Below are 26,026 nucleotides of genomic sequence, written 5' to 3'. Positions count from 1 at the left end.
ATACTACCTCGAGACTAGGACAGATCCTGAAATTGGAACGAAACTATTGATTTTATCAAGGCTTTTGCCTGAAGAATGTTTTTAAAATTGAGCGCAGTGTTTTCTGCATCTGCTCAGAAAACAGAAGACTTGGGTAGTTTACATTGTTGAGGCATTAACTGTTTTTACAGCCATAGTTAACTCTTGGCTATTTGGGTTATTGGAGGTGAAGTGGGATAGGGGAAGTTCAGTTGTCCTAGATAATGGTGACTGTACTACCAAGTGGTTTCTAGACAGTGTTGTGGAAACATTCCACTTAGTGTTGGAAACTCATGCAGATGCTTCTGCACCAGGTTGCTAGTGTGTCTGGATCTGGAAGGACTAAAGAGTTCATGTGAAGTGCCAAGTGGAAATGGCGTTTTTTTGTTGCTCATAACCTGTTTTGGTACACTGGAGAGTACACAGATGCCTGCCTGTTCTTGGCTTGGTGACGGTGGCTGCTGTCGCTGTAATCAGAATCTGTAGCAAGCCTAAAGAGATGATTCTGTCTGGATTTGAGTGGAATACGTCCTAGTCTGCTTCAGTGTCCCTCCTATGCTTTCCATTGTCAGAGACCTGAACTGACTTTGAACAGAAGCAGCTAAGGTCTGGTTGCGCATGTTTGTTCAGTCTCTTCACACTGTGTGAAAATGGTCATTCTGCTCCTGCACTTGCACAGATCTTGGAAACAATACAGGTGCATTTAGCAGAGTGTAGCCTGGAGTAGTATCCATGGTGTGGCTTATCTGTCAGGGGGTTGTCTGTGCTAATGATTATTAAGAGTTGACTGTATTTAGCTGCACATTTGATTTAATTAATTTGTTAAGAGTAGTGGGACATTGCATGGTTATGATAAAGGTGATTGTCAGAAATTTTAGAAATAAGCTTTGAATATGTTTTAATATTTCAGCTGCCTAATATCTGTGACTGTCTTATAGCTATGGTTAAGTTTTGTGAACAAAAATACAGTCTTCCCTGTATTTGGCTTTGTGGAATTTGTTTTTCTGTAAACATTAGGACTTTTTCAGTGTTCAGAGACTGCAGTTCTATAAATTCTGATAGGTTATTACTGGATTTTGTTTTATTTATTTATTTTTAATTGATACTAGAAGTAGAAAAGCAGAATTGTGTTGAAAAAGGAACTTTTCTCTTTTGAATATGTTTATTGACAAAATTCCTTGCTAAGTTTGGTATTCATGTTCATTTAGGGGGACCACTGTGGTTTTGAACACATGACTGACTATAAAAGTTTTTTAAAATGAGAAAAACTGATATGTATATGAATTGCTTATTGATTTGCTGTCTTATGTGTAAGAAGGCTATTGAAAAGAGAGGCTAACTTTTCTTTAGTTTTGTACTCTGTATGTGGATTAATATTTGGGCAAAATATAAACACATCTTTTTGAAAAACAGAAAAGCAACAAGTGAGCATTTGTTTGAAGATACTTGAGAACTGTAGGCTGTTTGACAGTTTTGGGGCTTTTCAATTCAGTAATGTATCCTTAACTGTTGCAATAATTTTCTTTTGGGTTTCTGACACTCAGTGAGGAGGAAATAAAATCATGACCATTTGAACCGATTATAGTTTTTTGAATCCCAATTCTTTTATCATTTCGTAATACTGAGTATGCAGTCTTTTTTTTTTTTAGCACTGTTCAGTTGTATCTAATATCGTGCATCTTCCGTTTAAATAGCTTTCTTTCAGTAATCTTTGTCCACAATTTTGTGTAAGCCTAAAAGGCTTGATTTTGCTGTACAAGTTGTTACTTTGAAATCTGATTCCACTGGATGATGATTAGGAATGCTGTGTAACAGCATTCTTTGTGTGACTTTTCACCAAGACTTCTTTCATGCAGCTGCTTGGGAAAAGGCCAGCTAACAATGCGGTGGTTTTATGTCATCATCCAGGCCCTCTTCCCATCCCCTGGGTTAGCCTTGGGATCTCCCAAGTCTATAAAAACATAATTTCCTATTGTTACTGTTAGAGTCAGCAGCTCTCACTGTCAGATTTACTGTTCTGATGAGTTTTCTTGGTATTAATGTCTAAGAATGCGGATAGTATAATGTCATATGTACACATTCAGGTGTATGCATTTGCAGGAAGTGCTTACCTACAAATGTTCTGGTCCTTTTGTGCAGATTTTCAGGAGTTTGTATATGTATTTTTTTTTTACTGGGAAAGACAGTAAAAACTGATAAGCAATTTAGAATATTTTACTAATAGAAATATACATATTACCATATAATCTATATTGTATTATTACTATTTATATTGCTAGTAATTGTAATGTATAACTAGGAAACAAAATTTTAGAGCTTTAGATACATATTTATGACATTACTTCCTTTTGTTGTATAAAAGGATTTCTTGAGGGAGGGGTAAGAGACTCATTAATGCCATAGCATGCTAGATAAAATTATTAAAGCTATTAGCTTACTCAGTGGACCAGTGGAATGTAACCTGTAGCTGTTTCAAAAGCAAACTATTTGTTGTGCTGCTGAATAATGACCCAAAGTGAATTTTTCTTATGTACCAATTCTTTAGTTTAGGAACAAATTTTGATAAATGGAGAGTTTGGTGAAATACTGTAGTAGGACTCTGTAGAGTGAAGCCTTTTCTTCATAGACAAACAGTATTTATTTGTTTATTTCTTAACAGAAATTGTCCCTTCATTCTATGTACCAATGATAAGGTTGACTACCAACCACAGTGGTGACATCTCTAGCAGTTAGTGTGAGCACCTTTTCTTTACCCACTTTTGAAAAGAATGGATCAAACAAGATAGTGTATAGTGCTATATTAACTATAGCAAACTCTAAAACTGTATTTACTAGGGTAAGGAAAAGACAGTAACTTGTGCTGACAGATTTCTTTTCTGCAAGTTTTATTGTCTTTACAGGAAGGGAAGATCAGGATCAAACCAAAAGTGTACGGAATGCCTTAATGAAGATACACTTAACTGAAGGTCTAAAATAGTACTTAATCTTACACTTTGGCAAATAGTAACAATAACGGTCTTAAGTACTTCTTTGCTGGATTCACCTTTCAGAGTGGGATAGAGCTGAGTCTTGGGGTCAGTTAGCAGATATGATAGTTGTGGAAACTGAGGGTGCAATTTCATGTAATTTAGGACAGCTTTAGACCTCTGCTGAAAGGAGTGGACTGTGGTTTTCCCATGACTTGGGTGTTTCTTCACTGGTGGTTTTGTGTATGGTAATCACACCACCTCAGTATGGACTGCATCAACTTACTGATCTTACTGGAAGTTAAGCTAATCAGGTGAATAAAATTTTATCTGCCCTGCTACATGGCAAGCTTATACTACAGGGAGCGGGCAGGGGTGTACAGCTGAAAGTGAAGAGTAAGGTGAGAGCTTACTTCTTAGTGACAGCCCACAGTAGAAATGGATTGAGGTGTGTCCTTAAATTACAACCTTGAGCAACACTAATAAGAAACTAACATTTCAACAAAGAAAGGTTTTTCCATGCTAGAAGAATACATTCACTTGGATTAGGGGTGAGCTGTAGTTACAAATAAAGTAAAATTTCTTCAGTGAGATATAATGGACTCTTTAGGAACTTACACAGAATGCGTAAACAAATTTTACTCTGGAACTGGTGCATAGTTAGGAGATGGTGATGACATCCCAGAGCACTCTTGTTGGGACAACACTGGTAATATGGCTGGATCTCAGTGTGACTTCATGATTCTGGCCTCTGCAGTCTGTTACTGATTTGCAGCACAGCTTCAATATTGATTGTGGGATGTAGCACTAGTGTAGTGCCTACTCTGTGTCTGTTAGTTCACAGGCTGTAGGTGGACTTCTCTTGATTTGGATGATAGGATGGATTGTAAGTCTGTTGCTGTTATTTTATTATGAATTAAAAGATTATAAAAGCAAGGCTTCAAAATTGGCACTAGAAGATGATTTTAAAGTACTGTGAATTTATTTACAGTGAAGGTGCTTGTGAATCAAGTTTTGAACACTAAAACAGTAGTTGTAAGGGCAAAAATTCAGTTAGATGGATAACATACTGTATATTATCTATCTTCCTGGGTTTTCTTTGTTAATTTTAGCTTACTTTGTTAGAGTTTGCTTTTAGTTATAGAGTTCTTTGTTGGCCACAGTCTTTTGTTTGCTGATGGTGAAATTGTTAGGAGTTACCTGTTCTCCATCTCATTGGGATAGCAGATCAACTATTTATTTTCAGTTAGGCTTCTGGAGCCTGAGGTTTGTTACTCTGAATGTTAATGCATAATGTAAATTCAAATTATACCTGCTAAGTATGTACTGTTAGGTTTTCACTGAGTTAAAAATTAGTTGGGCACCGGGAATAAAAATCTCAGCAAAAGAATGGTAAAATTTGGATAGGTTCTGTGCTGGTAATTAAACATTTTGCATGCCAGAATGAGATGTAAAAATCGGCAAAACTCAGTAGCGTGTCTTTCTGAGGGATAAATCAAAATAAAAAAGGACTCAAGTGAAAAGCTGGAAGTTTCATAAGACGTATTTAAACTTTGAAGGCTTTTCAGCATGAATTTCCAATTTCTGATATTGGAGAAAACTGTTTTCATTATTATTGTTATCAAAGTAGATCTTGGTGTTGGTTTATTCATGGTTTTGATGTTGTTTTAATGTTAGTTGAAGTTGTTTCCTAAGATCTCTTCAAAGGAAAGTGTCTTAGCTATACTTGCGTGATGTTATCTTAGAAAGCACAGTGGATTTTTTTTTTTTTTGAAAGGTAAGCAGCATTTTCCAAAGTTACTGGACTTGAAAGCACAGTTGAAATAAATATTTTTAATTGTAATTTGGTTGTCACCAATAAGTTGTTTCTAATAAGTAATAACCAAAAAACCAATGACATTTTACCATTTCTGGATGGAGGCATTGATTGTTGTAGAATATTGGGTTGTTTAAAGCAAAAGAGGCAGTGGATCTGCTGTCCCATGTTAGCCTTCTGTGAGTATTTTTTTCAGCAGTTTCAGAGAAAGCAGTTCTGTTAAGAGTGCACAGAAACAAGCAAACTTAGTGGCTGATTTGAATCCTTGTAATACGTTTCTCATCTTCTTGTTTTTAAGCTAAAGCCTAAGTTTATTTTAAAATAAGCAAGCTAGGCATTATCATCTAGTGAAAATACTATTATTGAGAAAGCACATACATAAAATGGCCACCTTCTCAAAGATTAAGAAATAGTAAGTCAAAGAAGAAAAAAAAAAAAAGAAAATTCTGAGGATAGGGAAAATTTTAAGAGCACTGTGCAAGATGACAGTGCCTGCATTTACAAAAACATTTGCCCCCCACCCCGCGTTAAAATTGTCCTGAAAGGGAGATGAAAGCAAAAGTAAATAAGTAAGTTGAGTATAAGCAATTCAGCGGCAATAGTAAGAGTTTGTTAGCAATTACTGTAAATTTTATAAGTAAAATTAAACAGGTGAGTAATAAATCTGTGGCCAGTTGTTTGGATGTAAGCCATGCACAACCAAAGTGAATGGAAGCTTGTAATTGATTTAAATAGAAAAGGATGTGGTCTCTACAGATAGTTTTAAAAAACTCATTTGGAACAAAAGTGATCTGAAAAATGGAATGAGTTCCTGGCTAAGTTTGGAGAACAATTAAGAAAAGTCAGAGTATCCTGTTGTTATTTCTGTGTGATGTTTTGGGTGAAGAGGAATGGTGATAAATTAATTTCAATTCCAACAGAAACTAGTGAGAATGTTTTAAATGTTATTGAATATGTAGAACAGTGCTACTGGAGTTTAAAAAAAACCTCAAACATGGGTATACAACAGTATTTTCCACACTTACACATTGGGAAAGCTCAAAAGGACTGGATTTAATGATGGAGGGTTTTTTTGGGGGGGAAAGAAAAAGTTGTATAGTTGCTGGTAGAAGTTAATAGTTGCCCAAGAATAATGTAGCACATGATTTGAATAGGAAATTTACAGTGTAGTCTTTATGGCTTAGATGGAGTTAATTGAAAAATATGTATTTTAATGTAGTCTTAAATATCGTAATTCCTTATAAATGCTTGCTTCTCTTATCAGCTATATGTACAGTTTGCATGGGTGTCTCTTTGGGATGTTTCATTATCCCTGCAGACAAAGTAGGCAGTTGTCATCCAGTACGAAACAGTAGACAAAAGCAAGCACTCAACTCTGAACATGGCAATAGGTACTTCATTCTGTTGGGATTCTGAGTTTTGTGCTCTGCCTGAGAGTGGTTGTCTAAAAGAGAAGGAAGTGGCAGCGGAGGGTGGGGGAGGCATTTTCTCACTGTGTTATATAGTTAAGAGCCCTCTCAGTTGCAGAAAAAAACATTAAAAAGTAAAGTCTGCTTGTATGCTAGTAGCTTATTCTTCCATCAATGAGATAGGACAGCTGTCACACTTAACTTTGTTTGGCTGTAGGTGTCCTTGCTTCCATGCTTACTCCTGGTAGCAAAAGTGACTAGTCTTTTGATGCTTAGGAGAAAGATGATGGTTGTTTGCTTCCTTTTCTGTTTTCCTCCGCTACTATCTGGTCCTTAAATGGTGAAACTGAATCTTCTTGACCTCCCTGAAGTTTTGTGGAGGAGTCTACAGACCTTCCTGAGTTCTCCAAAGATGGAGATTCCACAGCAGCTTTAGGCAACCAGTCCTTACCACACTTGTTATGGAAAAGTGTCTTTCTTATTCTTTCTTCAGGGAGAGCTGCTGAACCTCTGTCTTTTTTGGTTCTTCCAGGTGAGCTGGGTGTTGCTCTCTGACAATTTTATATTTCTTCACCGGTGGGACTTCGGACAAAAGAACATTTAAGCAGTTGTGTACGGGGTCTCTTGAGTCCTAGTGGGAGCTGGTGCTGGAGTTAGGCTTTTTTCATGATGTAGGTAGGCATTTGAGACTGGTAACATAAGGGTGCTGCAACCTTGCCTACAGTTAATTTTTTATTAGTCAGGTTATGATTTTTCAGCAAGGTCAGATTATCAGAGATCTAAAGATACCAGATGGAAACCAGTGGTCCCTTGTCTTCAGTTCCCTGGGCACTTCCTGATCCCTTGTTCAAAAACTGCTGTGGTACTTAATTTGTTTCATTATATAGATACTATTTTTGTTATCATGAAAGATAAAGATGTGCTATTGCCCACAGCTATCCTGGATGTGTGCTTTATATTTTGGAAATCAGAATATATTAAGCTTGTAGGTTTCTGGCTATATTGTTTAATTTTTTTTTGATAGTGATGGAGTAGAATCCAGTTAAAGTTACTTCTGAAACTGGTTTCTTGTAGTGAAAATTCTTTACTTACCTAAATTTCAGTTGGCTTAGTAAGGATTTTTGTGTGGGTTTCTTTTTTTTTTTTTTTTTTTATGTCTCTGGTATATTTTCTGTATTTACATAATAATTTTTCATTGTAAGTAGGTGTAACTGGAGTACAGGCTAAATTACATCTGAAGTAAAGGCTTTTGCCAACTGTTCATGAGTAACTAACTGGAGAAGGGTTTTTTCAAAATTTCAGAGTTACTTTTATTAGATGAATGGTGTTTCTATTTGGGTTAATTTTTTGAGAGGAGATTTAAAGATAAATAGTCACCTTTAACACCATGTTAACATTTATTTATCTGTCTTTAGTAAGATGACTCTGGCTTAGGGCAGTTTGCAAGTCTTAAAAGAGTCTTTATAAACACTTACTCCCTGAAGATACTTCAAGTATAGAAGAGTACAAAAAAGACTGTGATTTTTATAGTGTTTTTCAGTTTGTCAATAGTCTGTTGGAACTGTTTGTTAAAGCAGCTCAAGTTGGCAGTTTATACTTTCTTTTCCCTGCTCTTTTATTGGTCTCATGCTTTTTCTGTGTGGAATAATTCTACAAACTATTTGTGAATAAAATGATAAAGCAGCACAGCTACTGTATTTAGTTACAGATTAAATACTAGAATGATACATGTTATGTTGACTGTGTATGTTCGCTATAAAAGTTTTGTGTGCGCTTTTCATTTTCTATACAAATTATAACTTCAGTTATAAATTTACTAAATTATATATTTAGTAAATGGGGAGGGGCAACACCAATCGATTGGGAGCAACTAGAAGAGATTTGTGCTTTAAGAAAAGACTAAAAAGCACGTGTGCGATTCCAGATACTTAAATACCATTCCAGAGTCTCAACAATACTACTGTAAATAAGTACAACTTTACATTTAGCTCAGTTTAAGAGTCAAAGTATGGTTGGGTGAAGAAATTAAGAACCTTCGGATTCAGCAGAGAAAAGAGAAAATCCAAGATGAAAACAAAACTCTGAAAGGTCTGCAGTGAGGCAATATGATGTAGTTTGGGGTGTGTGTGTGTGTCCCTTTTTTTTTATAGGATGCATTTACACAATGATAATTTACTTTCTTTACCTGATCTAATAATCTGCTAGATTTTCGAAGTCTGTCATTTTATGTCCTTAATATTTGCATATAAGTAAGCACAGGTAGGAGGAAAGCGCAATTATTTTTGAGGTGTACTGAAGGTCTTGTGACAAAAGACTTTAGTTTTCCTTCTGGGGAGGAACAGAATTCATGCTAAATGATGAGCCACACCAAATTCACTTTCAGATGAGGTAGCTTTGTGCTGTGAGATATTACTCTTGTAATTCTATTATTAGTGTCAGTATATTAATATGTTGGGTTAGCTATATAGCAGCTTCTGCTAAATTTACAGTTATGGCAAACTGCCCTCCCGTGAAACAAACTGACAACTCTCAGGATCTTAGTATTGAAAAAAGGCCTAAAATTAGTAGGTTTCTTTCTGAGTTGGTGTTTCCCCCTGCCCCCATCCAACCAAATGTCAATTAGGAATGTTTACTTCTTGAAATGTTAAAGCACAATATGGTAAGTAACTAAGCATTTATTGATGACCCCAAGTTAATGAGTTAGAACAGGACTGGATATAGGAGTTGATATTCCTATGAAAAAAGGAGTTGGCCACACCTTTAAAAAAGGAAAAGAAGAGATTTGGTAGAGCGGATGTGGGGGTATGTGTGTTGGATTTTCTTTCTGTAGAAAGGATACAAGAGTCTAGTCAAATTGGAATGACTTTGTTTAAATAAAAAGTATACACAGAAGTCTTATATGATGGTAGTACTTGCATGAATACTAGTTTGCTCAGATGATATTTCCCTTTTGCAGGAATTTGCATAGCTTTTACGCGATGTGTATGTTAATCCAAGAGATTTAAAGAAATAACCTGTTTTTCCGTTTGTGTGTCACTGTTCATATAATTCATTAGTATTTGGATTTCATGGAGTATTATTTCTATAAATTCTCCACTGAATAAACTTAAAAATGTGTTACAGCTCATCTAAACTTTGGATAATATAAAATGAAATGTAAACATGATTTAAGTAATGTCTGTAATATTCTAAACAGTCAAAATAGTCCATGGAAAAAAGTGTCGTAAGAGATTCTTTGTACTATCATTGAAATGTCCTTTGAGCTTCTAGAAAACATTAAAATTAAATACAATTATAACTTTTTGTAGGTTGGGCTCATGTGGTTTGTGCTCTGTACATTCCCGAGGTGCAGTTTGCAAATGTTTCTACAATGGAACCTATCGTGTTGCAGTCTGTTCCTCATGATCGTTACAATAAGGTATAATTCTATGTCTTTTTATCTATATCTAATGTATTTATTTTAAAACGTGGAGCTTTAATAATCTAAAACTACACTTCTTAGAATGCACTTCATATAACTTTCATAAATGTATGCAGTAATGCTGTATGTTTTCTGCTGTGGCTTTATGATAAATTCAAGAATTAAGAAAGCTGTATTATTAAATTAAGCTGTAAGGTTATCTGTCATGTCTATTCTTTTACAGATTAGGGACTGTTTTCTTAATTAAAAATATTGTGATCTTTGAATAACAGTTTATTTTGAAAGGAATGTGAAATATTTCCCATAGGTTAAAATACTATTACAGCTTATTTGAAATGTTATTAATTCCCACTAAGTCCTACTGTTTTAAGTATTGATATGATGTTCATAAACATTTCTTTTAGGAAGAAAAGCTGTGCTAATACATTAAGGCAAAAGCTTGCAGACTTTTGCCTTTGTAAACAGTATTCACTTTAGTGGGATTATTTGCTTGTAGAAGAACTGCTCCTAAATAACTGTCAGTGAGGTGGAATGTTTTATAAAGTGTGGTGAGTCTTTATTAAAAAAAAAAAACACCCACCAACAAAACCAAAGCAATGTAAAAGTAACTTACTAATGTTCTATATCAATAGCTACATTTTTCTACTTGTTTTGCTTGTGTTACCTCTTTGCCACTAGACTTAACTACTTCCTCTGTTGTTTTTTATGATTGCCCTTCTGTAAGCAGCAAACTGTCTGAACTTCTGATTAGGTCTATTACATATTTTTCTTGTGTTGTTCTGTTTACCTCTGGTTTCTTTCTTTCACTTTATTTTATGGTGGTTTGTGGACACCGGGGTAAAAGAGGAATAGACTATGTTATAAAAGAAAGAAAAAAAAAAAAAAAGACATGTATCACCTCTGTTGTTCTTCCTACAGGGAAACCAGTCCTGTTCACGTTGTCTCTCTGACCTCCCTTTTTTCTTTTTTTTCTTTTTTTTTTTCCCCTTCTTCTCAGTTTACATCTCTGATTTATGTGCCCCCCTCCTGTTTTCCTATCCTTTTTTCATACTTTGGTCTTTTCCTTGTCTGTTTCACATTCTCACAATTGCTGTCAGTATGTTTTGCCCATCTTATTTACCAGTGTAGCTGAAAAGCCAGGAGTCAAAATCTAGGTTCTTCTCATGCTTTCTCATTACATACTACCTGAGCATCTGTATTGGCTCCTCACTATTGGCTTTCTTCTGCATTGGCAAGACCATGCAACAGTGAGATTAAGTGCAGAACTAATAAAATTTTTGTGCTTGGACACAAAGCAGTACAGATTTGCTATGGCAGTTCAGTTTATTTTCTGTCTCTCCTCAACCATGGGCCAACAGCACATCTGTGTTCTCATTTTTCCCTTGAGTAGTAGTTATAGTGTTTTTTTTTTATTGGTAGTGGATCTTCCCAAATGTACTTCAAAAATTTCATGGAACACTTTGGATTTTGTTTTATCTTGCACCATTTCCACTGATGGTAATTGATATTGGATAAGTAAATCCTTGTAGCTTCAAAAAATTTACCTTGCGTCTTTTAATATTACTTGTTCACAAAGTCTGTTGTTGGTCAATGTCTTTAGCCTTTAATTTCTTTTTGTTACAACTAAAGTTGCTTCGTTCTTGAACTGTTTTTCTTCCAAATACATAGTGTATAGTTGTTTTTACTGCTATAATTCCAATTTGCCTTTTGTTCGTCTGTAGTTACTATGATTTCTTTCCTTTTTTTTTTTTTTTTTTTTTTGCTTGCTAGATAATTACTAGTGCCATACAGATCATATAGAAAAAGTTCCTGATGGTGTCTAGCTTTTAGTTTTCTGTGGTTTTGGTGGGTGTTCTGATTCGGGCCTGTTTTCCATGATAACAGTCAGCCTAAAACTACTTTTATACAGGCCACTACAGTATATTGTAAAAATATAGTGAGACGTCTATCAGAAATTTCAAGGTTTGGGGTCACACACTTAGCCTGCACATCCCCCCCCCCCCCTTTTTTTTTTTTTTTACAGAACCCAGTTTTTGCTGTCTTTATTTGGTCGATTTGGTTCAGGGAATCAAAGAAATGCCTGTAGTGCAGTTGCAAACCTCGTGAAACCAATCTAACTTCACTGCCAACAGCAGTCTAATTGTAACAGCACAGAATTTAAGAGGCAGTCGCTGACTGGGGACTCTCCCAACTTTTGATAAATCTGTAGCTAGTGCTGAGTTTGGTACTGCTGTGGCTAAACTGCCGCCAGTTCCCAAGTAGGCTGGTTTTGAGCAATACCCCCAAAACCAATACAACTACTAAAATACTTTTCAGGTAGCCTGCAATAACTTCACCTCCCCACCCCCCTTGCTATTCAGTATAAATTGTGTTTAAGTGATACATTTTTTAGATCAGAAACTTTGTAAAGCATTTAACTCTGACTTTATCAATTTGGGAGGAAATGAGAAAGAAAAGCTGTTTTTTTGAGAAGTAGTTATGGCAAACAGTTCTTAAAACATTTGTTGCACGTTGTGAACAAATGTAAACATGTAAGTAGGAAAAAATGACTAGAGTTGTTTCTCCTTTTAGAGGGGCTTAGTGCTAATTTCATTCTGTTTGTCAACTCAGGTTAGAATAGGATGATTTTAAGAAAGATTTTATTTCCTGTGAAGTCCTAAATAATTCTGTGTATGTGGCTGGATACGTATAGAAGGCTAGCATATAGAATTGAGGGGAAATACAGGTCAATGAAAATTACCATAAGGGAAAATTTATACTGTAGCCTTTAAAATAAAAACAAGTGGTGTTGGAGTTTTGCCAGAAGATAGAAAAAACTGTTTAAATTAAGTACTATGCACTTGTTTCTTTATTGAACACTGCAAAATATGCAATAATACAAAGTGCAGTAATCTTAAATGCAAGAAGAAACACAGCAGACGCCAACACATAAGCCTTGTCCATGTAAAGACGTTTGGCTGCGGTTTCCCAGAAGTTTACCTGCTTCTGGGATAAAAACCATCACATTACAGAATGAATCCACTGAATGACTTGGTTAGTGGGTTAACTAACAGGAAAGCTCTTCTTACACAGTTGCTTCCAAAAAGAAATGGACTAGTAGTTGCTCTCCTATTTAGTAGATTTTTGTTAGTCCTTGGATGGTTATGCATGGATAATCTCTGTTTATTTGATGTGAGCTTTATTTGTCTCTTTTAGGTTTGTTTGAAAGTGTGTGGTAATTGAGAATAATTACTGCTTTTAGGAATCTCTTTTAAGAGCTGATTAAAAAATAAGTGTATTTGGAGTTTCTTGATCCGCCTAGTAGTAAAGGCAGCTGTTAGACTTTTATTTTAGTACTTGCTGCAACAATGAGAAATTTCTGTACAACTCCTAGGTTTGATTCTCTAAGCCGGGAATGCTTTTGGGTAGCTGTTACAGGTAAACTATTTCCCAAATTACTTTTTGTTTTATAAGGTTTTTCTTATCTCATCTTCCCTTCTGTCTTTGCTTTTGCAAAGAAGGTACACATTTTGAATCTTTGAAGAAAAAATATTGTCAGAAACATAAAGGCAGCTTTGCGAAATGTACATTTTGCCATTAAAGAAACTAAGATATTTGTTGATTTTTTTTTGAGTAAAATTTCCTTGCTGAGTCAAAAGCCTTGTGTAATGTTTTGCTTATTTTCCAATGAGTTTGGGAGAGGTCTAAGTACTCTCTTCCTGTAAGAGCTCTGAAGAGTAGCGCTGCTGTAGGTGGTGAGACACAGAGAGTTTTACACTTCCACATTCCAGAGGTTTCAGAGGAGATGTAGCAGTTGCATGGATTTGCAAATGCGTGAATGTCTTCGGTTTTCTGCTTTGTGAAAGATAGTTTCTCATGCTTCTGGAATTGCTTGTGTGTCTAAGAGAACGTTAGGAGTATGAGAAGCTCAGCTTTAGAGAGAACTTACTGTCCGTGTTGGAACGGGAAGATGAACCTTCTTTGGCCCCATTTCATATGGAAGATTAGGAAACACGTTTTATGCTTCTATCCTTCCTACAATAGTCATGTGAAGTTCCTTGAGCTTGTTAAAATGGGTAGGCAGTCCACCACATTGTGTTTAAACTTGTTCATAATGTAGCTGGTTGGTTGTTATAATTTTTCAGTCATTTTACTGTAAATTGGTTTAAGGAGTCCTGAAACACAGACTTTAAATGTAGTATGTAGTGTTGAAACACAGGGCCTACATCCTTACTAAATGGAATGCTTATATCACTTTTCTTTCTGAGCTTTGGTAAGGGAAAAAAACCTACAGATCTTAAGGCAAAACTCTGAAAAAACAGAAGAGTAACTGGAGCTGGATTTTTATGGGGTCTGTTGAACTCTATTTATAGAGGTACCTTACTTTTGAAGTTGCTTACACTTAATATAGTTACTCAGATGAGGTTGATAGATCATGACCTTGATTGTTCCTAAAATCTAAATGTGTCAGTTTACGGTATGGAAAGCTAAAAAGCAGCCAGTCTCAGACCCTGTCAAACAACTGAGTTATCTATGTGCACTACCTTGATGTGCAAAGGGAGCAAGGAAAAGAATTAAGTAGGATTATCCCCTTTCTGATCCTTCAAATGTTAGGATATAGGGTATGATTTTAGGATATAATGGCTAGTTTTAAAAGTCTTGTGGAAACTATACAAGAATGACTCACCTACCCTAGAGTCTTGCATGTTAACAAAAATGCTTTAGTTAGCTGACGTCTCATGTTGCTCTAAATTCATCTGTTAAAGGCTGTTCTGATCTCAGAGTTTCACTCATTTTCATGTCTTTAACTAATACTGGTTTTGCATTATATCCTTTTTATTTTTTATTTCAGTGGTATCTTGGACCATTTTTCTTAAACTGTATTTTCTACTACCCATGGTTGATGTTCTTTTTATTTATTATTCTACTCATTCTCTGACTCACTGAAGGGAGGTTGTGATACAACTGCAATAAGTCAGTTACAGTTTAAATGTAGACAATTCTTTTTTTGGGGGGAAGTTTCTTTTTTTTCATCTAAGATCTTGTAATGGGATTTCTACAGAGGTAGCAGTGTGTCATTGACATTTGTTACCTGAACAAGGTTCTTTCTCATTTGAAAACAGACATTTCACTGCCCCAGTGCTGGAGGATACTTTCATTAAAAATCTGTTCTTAAATTGTTAAATTTTACACATAAGTGTGATAGGATAGAATCTCTCTAAACAGACTTTCAGTAATTAGGACAGTAAAAAATGGAAAGATATTTAGTTTTGCCTGATGTTTCTCCCTGAAACGCTGGTGAGAGATTGTAGTGATGTCTAGTATAATAGTGAGCTTCCATACAGCATGTATCCACGTTTATTGGCCACATTGGGGGGGGGGGGGGGATTTAAGTATTGAATAATAAGAAAGATTTTGGATTCTTATTGTCTTAATTTTTTTCTTCCATTTTACTGAGAATGTTTTTGAAGACAGTACAAATTGCCCTAGTAAAACAAATAAATTGACAGAAATGCTATGAAAAGATTTTCAGGTACTACACAGGTTGTTTTCATTTTAGCTTGTTTTTGAGCTTGAAATGGGTTTGATATACTAATTTAAGCTTTGTTTAGAGAAGGTGCTTGCTTGATTAGTTTCTAAGATGTTTATGGGGCTGTCCAAGTCATGCTGAAATTAAAGCAGAGTTCTGTTAAACACCATATTTAATTAAAGGTAACTGTGCATCATACAAATGCTGAAGCATGCTATGAGACTTCTGAAAATTCTTTATACCAGATGTACAAACAAAATTTTAATTTTGCAGTTTTTCTGTATATAATTTTTTAGACATATGCATGTATCTGTATGATATCTTGTACCATTAGGCACTCAGTCTAATTTGGTGTTTCTGAATCCCACCAATACAGGTAATGTTAAAAGAATGTGAAAATGATTGTGACCTAAAAGGACATAAACACAAACTTGAAAGGACGGAAAATCTTGAAGCCTAATGCTGTTGACCTTTGGCTGTTAGACTGTTTGGCTAGTTGAATAGTGGTATAGAATTCAAGTAAATTAGTATTTGTACTGCTGTAGCGTTGGTGAAGTGTTACACAGATCCCAAGTGTCTACTAGGTGATCTCCTTTTGCAAACAAACATAATTAGACTTTTATGAAGAAGTTCTTATATAAGTTTAGCTGCAAAATCCAATAGTTCCCACCCTGAAATCTCCTGTGAGTAACACAGAATTTATTTGTATGCTTCTTATCATGTTAAGTATTTTCTCTTTGATAGACATGCTATATTTGTGATGAACAAGGCAGAGAAAGTAAAGCAGCCACTGGTGCTTGTATGACATGTAATAAACATGGATGTCGACAAGCTTTTCATGTAACGTGGTAAGTATATTTTATTATTTAACACTTCTGATGTTCCAGAAAGAATCAATGCGTACTATGTAATGAATAAACTCTTTATTTAGTATATTTCTGAGTAAAGAAATAGAGTAAAGTCATTTGTGTGGAAATAACCTAACTTTATTATAATAGAGTTTACTAACAATATGGCAGTGGCAGCATAGACATTGCTGTGAGCTGCAAAAGCTGTCTGATAATACTCTCTTGGGTTGTATAAAATGCTGTGTGCTCCTGTGAATAAGTTTTAGTGGTTTTTTTGGTCTTCTGTTATTTTTCTTAGATGATATTTTATAGGATATGGGAAGATGAAGGCATTGTTTACCTGTGAACTGATTTGATGTTTACTTTTGGTAAATTAGTGGGAAAAATTATTGAGCTATACATAAAAATGCACTAGACTCAACCTGTCCAGTACTGATTTCTGAACATTTGGGGGTAATTCACCTCACTGGTCCTATCTAAATGGTACACATCTATCCTGAACTATTAATTTAGATTTCATGTGTAGCTGTTGCAGAATAACAGCTGTGTCTGCCATCTGATTCCTTCCACTTTAAGATATTTAGGTTTGCTTGCATTCAGGAGATGCTTTTCTCACTTTAGGGACTTCTAAAAGAGGCTGGATAATTAGATTAAACCCCGTGTCAACAGGTAAAAGGAGGCAAAAGGAGTTCCACCCCCAAATTTACAGGCATTATTTGGTTTTTTTTTTTCAAATTCAGCTGAAGCTATTTTGCCATAGATAGATAGCAGATTTACACAGACTGTCTAGCTACATAATCTGTGAGTTTACCCATCTGTTTTATGAGTGCCCCAGTATGCTTCTTCATGACCAGCTCAGTCAGGGAAATGGTATTTGCACACCTACTTAAATTACTTAGATTTATTTTCTTCAGTGTAATCAAGTGATACTTTGAATGTCTTGTGCAGATCTTAAAGGATATAATTCTGTAGTTTAGGTGCTGATTTCTTGGCAACTCTTCTTTTTTTTTCTTTTAATTACGCTTTCGTAATGTATAATGTATTTAAAAAAAAAAAAGTATACGTCCAAGTGTTTGGATGAAGAGGTCTCTTCTTTCAAACACTTGAATGCATACAAGAGTCCTTTCCATCTTTTTCCTTGCTTCCAAAACCCTGTTTACAGTGAATGCCATAAAGAACATGAGAATTAGGTTCAAAATCAAAATATTTATCTTGCCAACTTTTAGAATTTTTTTTGTTTAAAAAAGCCAGGCATGTACTATAAAATGATATCTAGCCAGAGAATACTGTGACTGAGGATATTGAGAGGCTTCTGTAGTATTAAAAAAAATGGAAGAAAAATGTGAAAACCACAGAAGGCAGAGATCCAGGGTGAGGTGTATCAATTTTGGGTTAACAAAACTAATGTCTAAGGAAGAATGAGCTTGAGTCCATCTGTTTTTGTATGGCAAGTTTAGAACGATAAATCTTCGCTTAAAGAGATGCTGTTAAATGTTTTCTGTAGTTGGCATCTGCTGTAGGTGTGCATGTATTTAGGAAGCAGTATTTCTGGATTGCCCAAGAACATAATGTATAAATGGGGGGAAAGTGATTTTAAAAAGCGGTGAAAATAAGCTGCCTTATATATTGTTCTTTCATTTAAATACTCCCATGCATAATTTTGACTGTAACATTGCATTATTATGCTAATGAACATTATATGGAAAATGAAACTGAATATTTGGTTTTTCAATGTCTAAGTTGTTTTTGATAAAGAAAATAAATCAACGTTACAAACGGTGAAAAGTGAATTTGATCTGAAAAAAATGTGGTAGAATAAGGTGGTAATTAGCCCAGGCAAGGAAACTTGTAAGTCTTTTTTTTTTTTAAAAGAAATTAATCTGCCCCAGACTTCTAAACCAATAAAGATGGTTTGATTTATTATGTCATTGGAGTTCTATTAAAAAAAAAAAAATTAAAATAAAAAAATTCCTGGCAAAGCAGAGAATGATGTGTGCAACTTTAGAAAAATTTCTTCTTTGGATCTACGGTATGGTTTTGTTAAAACCTGTTCTTTCTGTAGATAATTTTTTGGCTTGAATTTGAGCTAAGAATCATTGTAAATCACTATTTATTTGTGGCAGTAGCTGCATAGTAAATGTAGATTTTCAAATTCTAAGCTTGCGTGAGTGGCTTAAAGACTATGAAGAAGGCATCAGGCCCAAGCATAAACCATGTATGTTTTTCACTGGGCTGCAAAGGTCAGTTACGTGCTTGCATGCCATTAGAAGTCACTTGTGTGGAAATCTCTTCTATTAAATGCAGATATAAGTATCTGTACATTATTAGCTGTGATATTGTGGTACAAGTTGATGTAAAATTGCTTTTCTTGAATGTTGTTTGGTTTATTTTTAGTGCACAGTTTGCAGGACTTCTTTGTGAAGAAGAAGGCAATGGTGCAGATAACGTCCAATACTGTGGCTACTGTAAATACCATTTTAGTAAACTGGTATGTATTTGTTAAATTCTATAAATAAATGTCACTGATTTATTTTTTTGTTCTGAATTGCTATTAACACTAGAAATAATATTCTCACGTAGCTCAGGAAGTAGGTTGTACTTCATTAAAACAATGTTTTAGTCACAGTTACAGAAGTACTAATTGAAAATGTTTTTATAAGTGGTTACTTTCTAGATGTGTGTTTTTTTCCCCTCTGCCAGAAATAGCATGCACGTTTAATGGTTTTTTTTTTCATTAAGTTCCTGTGACGTTTTCTTTTGCTATTTGATTAGTTGGCTTCTAGGAATTTAGTCCATTTTGGAATAATCTAGAAAATATTACTTGTTATCCTGTATATTAGAGAATAAAGAAGCCCTCCATTTCTTTCTGCTTCTGTTACTTTCTCTTTTTTTTTTTTAAGTGTTTTTCCTTTTGTTCTGTCTCTCACCATGTAGCCAGTGGATATTCCCTGCCTATGTGTTACCTGAAACTCAGCCTCAAGGAAGTGACTTGAGGTTTGTTTTTTAAAAATCAAACAAGCAAACAAAAAACTTTGACATTTCTCAGTTATTTCAGTAGATTTTGGATCAGACTTCTGGAGTCTTTCCGGTCACTTCTTACCAGTTTGACAGCTCCAGATACCTTTTTTTGTGTACATGTGTGAGTGTGTGGACTTGAAGGACTTACTGATGTTTAAAAAATGTTATTTATGAATATTGTATTATGCAAATTTAAATATATAGAGTTAAGTTCAGATACTGCTGTAAGTATAGTTAAACCTGCTGATTACTTGTTTTCACTGCTAAAAAAGGTGAATACTTGGGTGACTTTTGAATAGGTTGCAATGAGGTAAAAACACAGGGCCAGTGAACAATTTTAGCTTTCTAGAAGATAAGCTTGGTGAAGTTAGCTCTGTGCTCTTGTGAATATTGATGAGTTTGCTTCATAATGAAGATAAGTCAGGGCTTTCTAGGCCCTTACTAAGCTAAGATTTTTTTTAATTATTATTATTTTGAGCTAAGTATACAAAAAGAACAAAAATGGTCTATTACTTAGCAGTGAAGGCAAGGTCTTACACTGTTATGCATTTGATTTGAATGTTCCAGTGCTGCTATGATTGAGAACATGTATGTTTATTTAAAAAACAAGTTTAATGATAAAGACATAGCTCCATATTTGACATGTAATTAGTTAGCTTTCCATTACAAAGTTATAGTGGTAAGAACAGTAAGGACTGGCAAGTTCATTTAAGTGCTTTAGTGTTTCTTTAGGATTATTGTGACTGTTGATGCCTGGTAAATACAGGTGTTTAGTGTTTGCTACTGAAAATGGTGGGTGGCATATATCTACTATACCGCTGAAAACTTTGGTTGGCAAAGCACTGACCTGAAATGTCTTTATAATGCTACCTCAGTTATAATAAAATAACAAACATTTTAAACACTGGCCAAGCATGAAGTATTTGCAGTCCCAGACTAGGCTCCCAAACATTAGAGAAATACAGGCAATTATGTCTGCCGCTTGTAAATGCACACATGATCACAGTATTCTGTATCCTATTTTTTAAAACATTTTAATGAAAATATTGCAGACAGGTCACTTGAATAATAAATCATGAAGCCATAAAGCGGCCACCTCACAATGCATTTCAAGCATGTAGCAGTGCTAGCACTGTGGCTTCATGTGATACTCATTTGAGCAGCATCTTTTCTGTTTTATGTTATGGAAACTTGGAAATGTGTCTAGCATCTTTTAACTTTTAAAAAGCAGCATATCTCATTTCTTTGTGGAAAGCACATTTTGCGAATTTATGGGAGGTGTAAAAGTTGATATAAGGATAGGCTTTTTTCCTGGTATACATTGGATAGTCTTGTTAATTTTATTAGTGTTAGTAATTTGTTGGTTTTTTAGTAACTGAAGTTTTTTTTCGTCAAGCAGTAAGGCATCTTATCGGTTGAAATGCTTTATACTTTTTATTTATTCAAATGGTTCCTTTTCTCTATCCATAAATATATTTTCTCTTTTTAGAAAAAGAGCAAACGGGGATCTAATAGGTCATATGATCAAAGTTTAAGTGATTCTTCCTCTCACTCTCAGGATAAACATCATGAGAAGGAGAAAAAAGTAAGTGGATTTGTCGTTGCTAATTATGTGGCACATCTGCTTAATAGTAGAACTTTCTGATAAATTTAATTTTTGCTGAAAAGCTTGAAGGAAATCTTGTTCCTGAAGCAGTGAATAATAAATAACACAGGTGATAAACTAGAGCTACTAGGGTCTAATGAGGAAGCATCTTCAGGTGCATTTGTACATGCACCTTCCTATTCCTGTTTATCATCAGTTTTGGGATACACACTGAAACATATCCATTGGGAAGGCTGTTCCCATGCAGCTTCCTTTGCTTTAGTTTTCCATTAGAGATTTTTTTTGTGTAGCCTTTGCGACTGGATGGGAAAGAAAAACAGGGGTAGACATTTTAGTAAGTGTGCTGATAAACAGGTGCATCTAATTTTTTATGTTTCCACCTGTTACAACTTTCTCTCCTCATCAAAGAACTGATACCTGTTGTTGACACGTTTTACCGGTACTGGTGGTCAAGCCCACTGTGATGGCAAAATACCTTGACATTCACCTGGGAGTCTTCCTGTGAGGGTACAAAGAACATAATGGACTGCTAATTTCTATCGTTGGTTTATTCTTTTAACAGTTTAACTTTACATATCTTTAAAAAAGAATTTTAAATTTATAATGATTATTACTTTTTTATTACTGCTAGTTTAATAGTTGTCTATGGGAAATTTGTCATCTAAATTCAACACAGGATGATAACACAGTGGCACAATAATGCAAATTTGCTTTGGCTCTTTTTTAACCCTCTAAGTATACAGGCAAAACTGCTTACCTGCACACATCCTGTACAACTAACTTAACAGACTTTTCTGCGGGTGCGGGTAGACTTAGTTTTGCATTATTCAAAATCATTACATAAAAATTGAAATCAAAGAATGTATTGACCAAATGTGTATTTATGAAGGAGCTATATTTATAGTGACAGGAAACTGAATAACAAATATCAGTCTTCAGACCCTTAGTTTCCTTAATATTTGATTTGGTTTTTAAGCTCACTTCCACTTTGGATGGAAGTTGATCTCCATTGTTCTTGGATAATGTTCTAAAAAGTGTCTTTAGATCTGGTTAATGGTGTAGGTGAATAGTACCATCTTCATCTGGTAATGCAGAAGAGAGTGTGCATTACAATGTGGTTGTAGTCCTAAATGTAAATTGATGACTAAAATAACAGAAGTACGGGGTTTTGGCAGATCTTTTTTTCTTAGTAACACGTTGGTAGAAAAAAACAATCTTGAATTACCGACTACAGAATTACCTTCAAGGTAAAACCTTGCCAATATTTGCCACATTTTTTTCTTAGTTTGCTTAGTTTTTCACCACTATTGTATTTCAGGTCCTGTTTTATCAAAATACATGCATGGATTTTTACTCACATTGACAAAACTTTGAAATTGAATTTGAAGAAACTTCGAGGTGTGAGCATGAGGCTCAATTTCAGTTTTGTATGTCTGAGCAGTGCAGAAAAAACTGTTGTTTTTTTGTTTTTATAAAAAGTGACTTTGACTGGAGATACTATGCTTCTTCAGGTTGTAATACCTGTAAAATCTTCAGGGAATACTTGGAGGGACTTTCTAACAGAGTCTGTTCAGCCAGTGTATCAGCTGTTTTTTCTGCTAGCTGCTCAGCTTCTCCTGCTCTGGAAGTGTTTTGATGTGGGTCTTCTAGAAATAGTTAATGTTGTGTCTTGCCTTTGCGAGTCCTGGCCTTTTTCTGTGACTTGGAAGTTTGCTAGAGATAGGATATTAAAGTTTCTTCTACCTTTCATGAACTGAAACATGGTAATTCAGAAGATCTCATGATCTGTAATACCAAGTGAAGCAATGCAGTTTGAAGCACTGACCTGTTATTTGACATTCAGAGGTTCTCATGGCACATTATAACATGTTCACTTGTCAAGTTTAATTTGCTTTATATGTTGTATAATAACAAAACACTATTCTAGTTAAAACCACCAAGTGGTGAAAAAAGTTGCAGTTTCCTAAAGCTGTTAATCACATAACTTTTTGTGGCTACAGATGTTTTGTTGGGTGTTTTTAATCTTACATGTTCTATAGTTAAAGAATGACCTGTGCTTTGCAAAATACTGATCTTCAGTCAGTGAACCGTATGTGGTATGGAGGCTCATTCTCGGTAAATTTCGTTACCTTCTGCATGTGATGTCTTACCTGATATAGTATATCAAATATACAGTGTATCTTGGAGAACTAGGGTCATTTTTTAGGGTGACTTTCCTTATTTTCCTCTTCTGTAAATCCATTTGGAATCTAGATTGTTGTCATACTACGGTAAATATGTATGTCTGTCTTTCCAGATACAGTGGTGTCTCCCCCTCCCAGTAAGGGCACTCTAGTTTCTACTTTATCTTTCATCTTTGTTTTTTGGAAATTTGGATAATCTGATCTTTAGGCACCCTTAAAGCTTTCCCTTTTACCAGTATTGTTATTTTTTATGGCAGAGATGTTATTTAGAAATTATTAGAGATGAGGCTGTGTGTCTCATAAGTAGGTTTGGTAGTATGTTGCTTGACATCCCATTACAATAATCCTTTTTTCAGGGCCCAGGTGTTTACCTCAAGCTTTTTGGGGAAAAACTTAGGCCATCATGGGGCTGTGGAAGAATACCTTGCTTTCCTAATGTTCCTGGCAGCCTTTTCTTTGGAAGGGACTAAAGAAGGAGCTAAACGTATCAGGGATTGACCTTTGTGTAAAGGAAGTGTTTCTTGCCACTTATGTGAAAATTAGGCAAGCTCACCAGCATTATATGTTTATGACTTCTGAAAAATGTGAATTTACTACCTAGTAAGTAACTACTATATAGCAGCTGAATTACAGAAATTTTTTTTTTACTATAAGTGTTTGGTCTGGGCTGAGCAGGAAGGGGAAATTTAAAACTCTTTGCTATGACGGCTCATATGATGCAAAATAAACAAAAATGGGCTTGTGACTGAAGAATGCAAATGTGTAAGAAGTGGTGACTGAAGAGGCAAAAAGAACAAAATAGTGATGAGGAGCCCCAGGGCATTATTATAGAAGTTGGAGGGAGGAGAACCTAAAATGCAGGACCCAGGACAAGTTTTCTGAACACTGAGCTACTGGCTAAAGGGAATTCATTAGGGGCATCTTCTTGCTTCTTGACCTGTTCTTAAAGAAACATTACACCTTCTCTGATTTTGAGGGGAGAAACCTGAACACCTAAGAAGAGTTTTAGGCAGTGTGTGACATTCAGCGTGTTCCACTGTAGCCGTGAGTTTGATTGTTAGGCCCATGGGAAGGGAAAATTTAAAACACATCTCTACTCATTGAAAGTTTCCATAGGCTAGCTGTGTGTTGGTTTCTGAACTGCCCGAACTTTCCCAGTATGTTGTGAAGGAGCCTACATTCATATGTCAGGGCTATGAATTTCATTTGGGAGAAAGGCACTTGATGCTTTTTAATGTATTCTAATGCTCTCTGTGGGCTGTTACAAATCAAGTCCTAAACACTCAGATCAAGTGTTTCTTATGTATTCCTCACTATCTGAATAACCAACTGTGAAAAGACAAAAATTGACCTGCCATGCATTACATAAGACTCTGTGGCAAATACAGGAACAGACTGCACTGCAGTTCTTTGGGTTACCATTCAGCTACTTAAGCAATGGTTTCCCTTTTTTCTCTTTAAAAAAAAAATTCTGATTTAGTCCTGAAGAGTCGATTTATAGGACTGTATAAAGCAGAGTGTTGCAAAGGCAATTCTAATTATGTCATTCCTCTATTAATTGCCTCATTTCATAAACTTAATGATGTTATTTGAACAATGGTGGTTTTATGTAACTTTTTAGGGGAAAAAAGCTGCAGACTCATCTCTAAGAATGCAGGATACTGCATTTTTATTAATTTCTTAGGTTTTTGTTAATCAGTTTAATAGATTTGACTGTTTAATACTCTCAACTGTTCTTGATGTGTGAAGCCAAACTGTAAGAATGCTAAAGATAACTAGAAGAAAAACGTTTTGCAACCCCTTTGAAATTACTTTGATTTTAATTATTGAAGTAATGCTAGATAAATATTACTCAAATGAGAATTGTGTGGTATGGATGCCAATGGTGATGCTTATCCATGTTGACTTCTTCCAAATTCTGTTCAATCAGGGGGAAAGAAGCATGCCTCTGAAACACCTCTAAAAACTGGTCAATAAGTAGATACCGTATGTAGCTCAGTTTATACGCTGTCTTTAATACCTATCTATGAGCTGCATAACCTGGTTCCTGTTCCGTAAAACTGAATTTTTTGGTGGGTACCCTGGTATTCAAAAAGGGGTGACTTCATGCTGCAGCCTTTTACTGTTGGTGCCGATGAATAGTATTTCTGTTTCTGGGCACCTGTTCTTTACTGACTTTGTAGGAATATAATTTTGTCTTTTTTAACATATCTCTTCATGTCAAATTGTGGTGAATATTTGGGAGGACTGACAGAGTGTTACTGTGTAAACTACATTTTGTTAGAAAGCTACTCTATCTGAGTATATTCAGTAATATATATCTTTAAAGTCTGCAGGATTAAGAGCAAAGGTGGCATCTTGTTATTTGATTTGTTGCCTGCTAAAGTTGTGTTAACTTGTGCTGCATCCTGTGTCAGCCTTATAATCAACTGCATCTACTGGAATGGCACCAGTTGGTATAGATGGCACAGTAAAATGATCTCTTGTGGAGGTCAGGAAGAACTATATAAGCAGATAAGCTCATTTTTATTAATTTTTCTTTTATTTTAGTAAGAGGAAAAGTAGGAACTTCTGGTTCAATTACCATGTTTATCATGGAATTACTGATTTGACTACCTCATATTTTTCTGACCTTACAGTAACACATCATACATATTATGGAAAAAAAGTAATGCTTTTAGTGTACCTTAGCACAACAAACACCTCATAATAGTGTTAAGCTTGGCACCTGGGATTAGTTAATTATTGTAAAAACAAAATTACACCACCTCAGGTATATCTAAAAACTACTCTGTAAGATGTAGAATTTTGTAAGGCTGCAGCTGTCCCTTTTCCCCTCAAAGCACACAATCTTCTGCTTTTCACCACGAAAGAAAACAAACTCAAAGCCTGATCCCTGCAGAACCTGTGCACGAAATAATAGTGAGTAGTAGCAGTGATAACTGTCTCTGTAGCCTGTAGAACTGAAATTCCACGAGTGGCAAGATCCTCAAACGTTTATCTGAAGAAATTCTGTTACTTGTTTCTTTCATGGAGCTACTACTTCGTCGTGATTTTTATAGGCATCTCTAGAGCAATACTGGGAGAATCAGAATTTTGAGTAGACCTCTACTGTAGTAAGTTCTTACTGTGCTCATCAAACAGGACTTGTGGTTTTCTTAAAGAAAAATCACATTGTTAGTCCAAATGTCTTCCTCAGTCTGCAGGGATCAACCAAAAGACTTTCTATGTC

The 26,026-nt window shown here is 35.2% G+C and overlaps 1 protein-coding gene across 2 annotated transcripts in view; it reads left to right on the top strand.

The window, feature by feature from the left end:
- The window catches only part of MLLT10 (MLLT10 histone lysine methyltransferase DOT1L cofactor), a 131,521-nt gene that overhangs the window by 24,258 nt on the left and 81,237 nt on the right, over window positions 1–26,026 (top strand). For both annotated transcript variants that reach the window (XM_059818389.1, XM_059818390.1), the window contains 4 exons: window positions 9,518–9,627; window positions 15,884–15,987; window positions 18,382–18,475; window positions 20,495–20,590. In XM_059818389.1, coding sequence (XP_059674372.1) covers window positions 9,518–9,627; window positions 15,884–15,987; window positions 18,382–18,475; window positions 20,495–20,590 — 404 coding nt within the window. The remainder of the gene's footprint in view (window positions 1–9,517; window positions 9,628–15,883; window positions 15,988–18,381; window positions 18,476–20,494; window positions 20,591–26,026) is intronic.

Source organism: Gavia stellata, chromosome 6, assembly GCF_030936135.1.
Source record: "Gavia stellata isolate bGavSte3 chromosome 6, bGavSte3.hap2, whole genome shotgun sequence".
Classification (NCBI taxonomy): Eukaryota; Metazoa; Chordata; class Aves; order Gaviiformes; family Gaviidae; genus Gavia; species Gavia stellata.
This window is presented reverse-complemented; position numbering and strand designations above follow the sequence as displayed.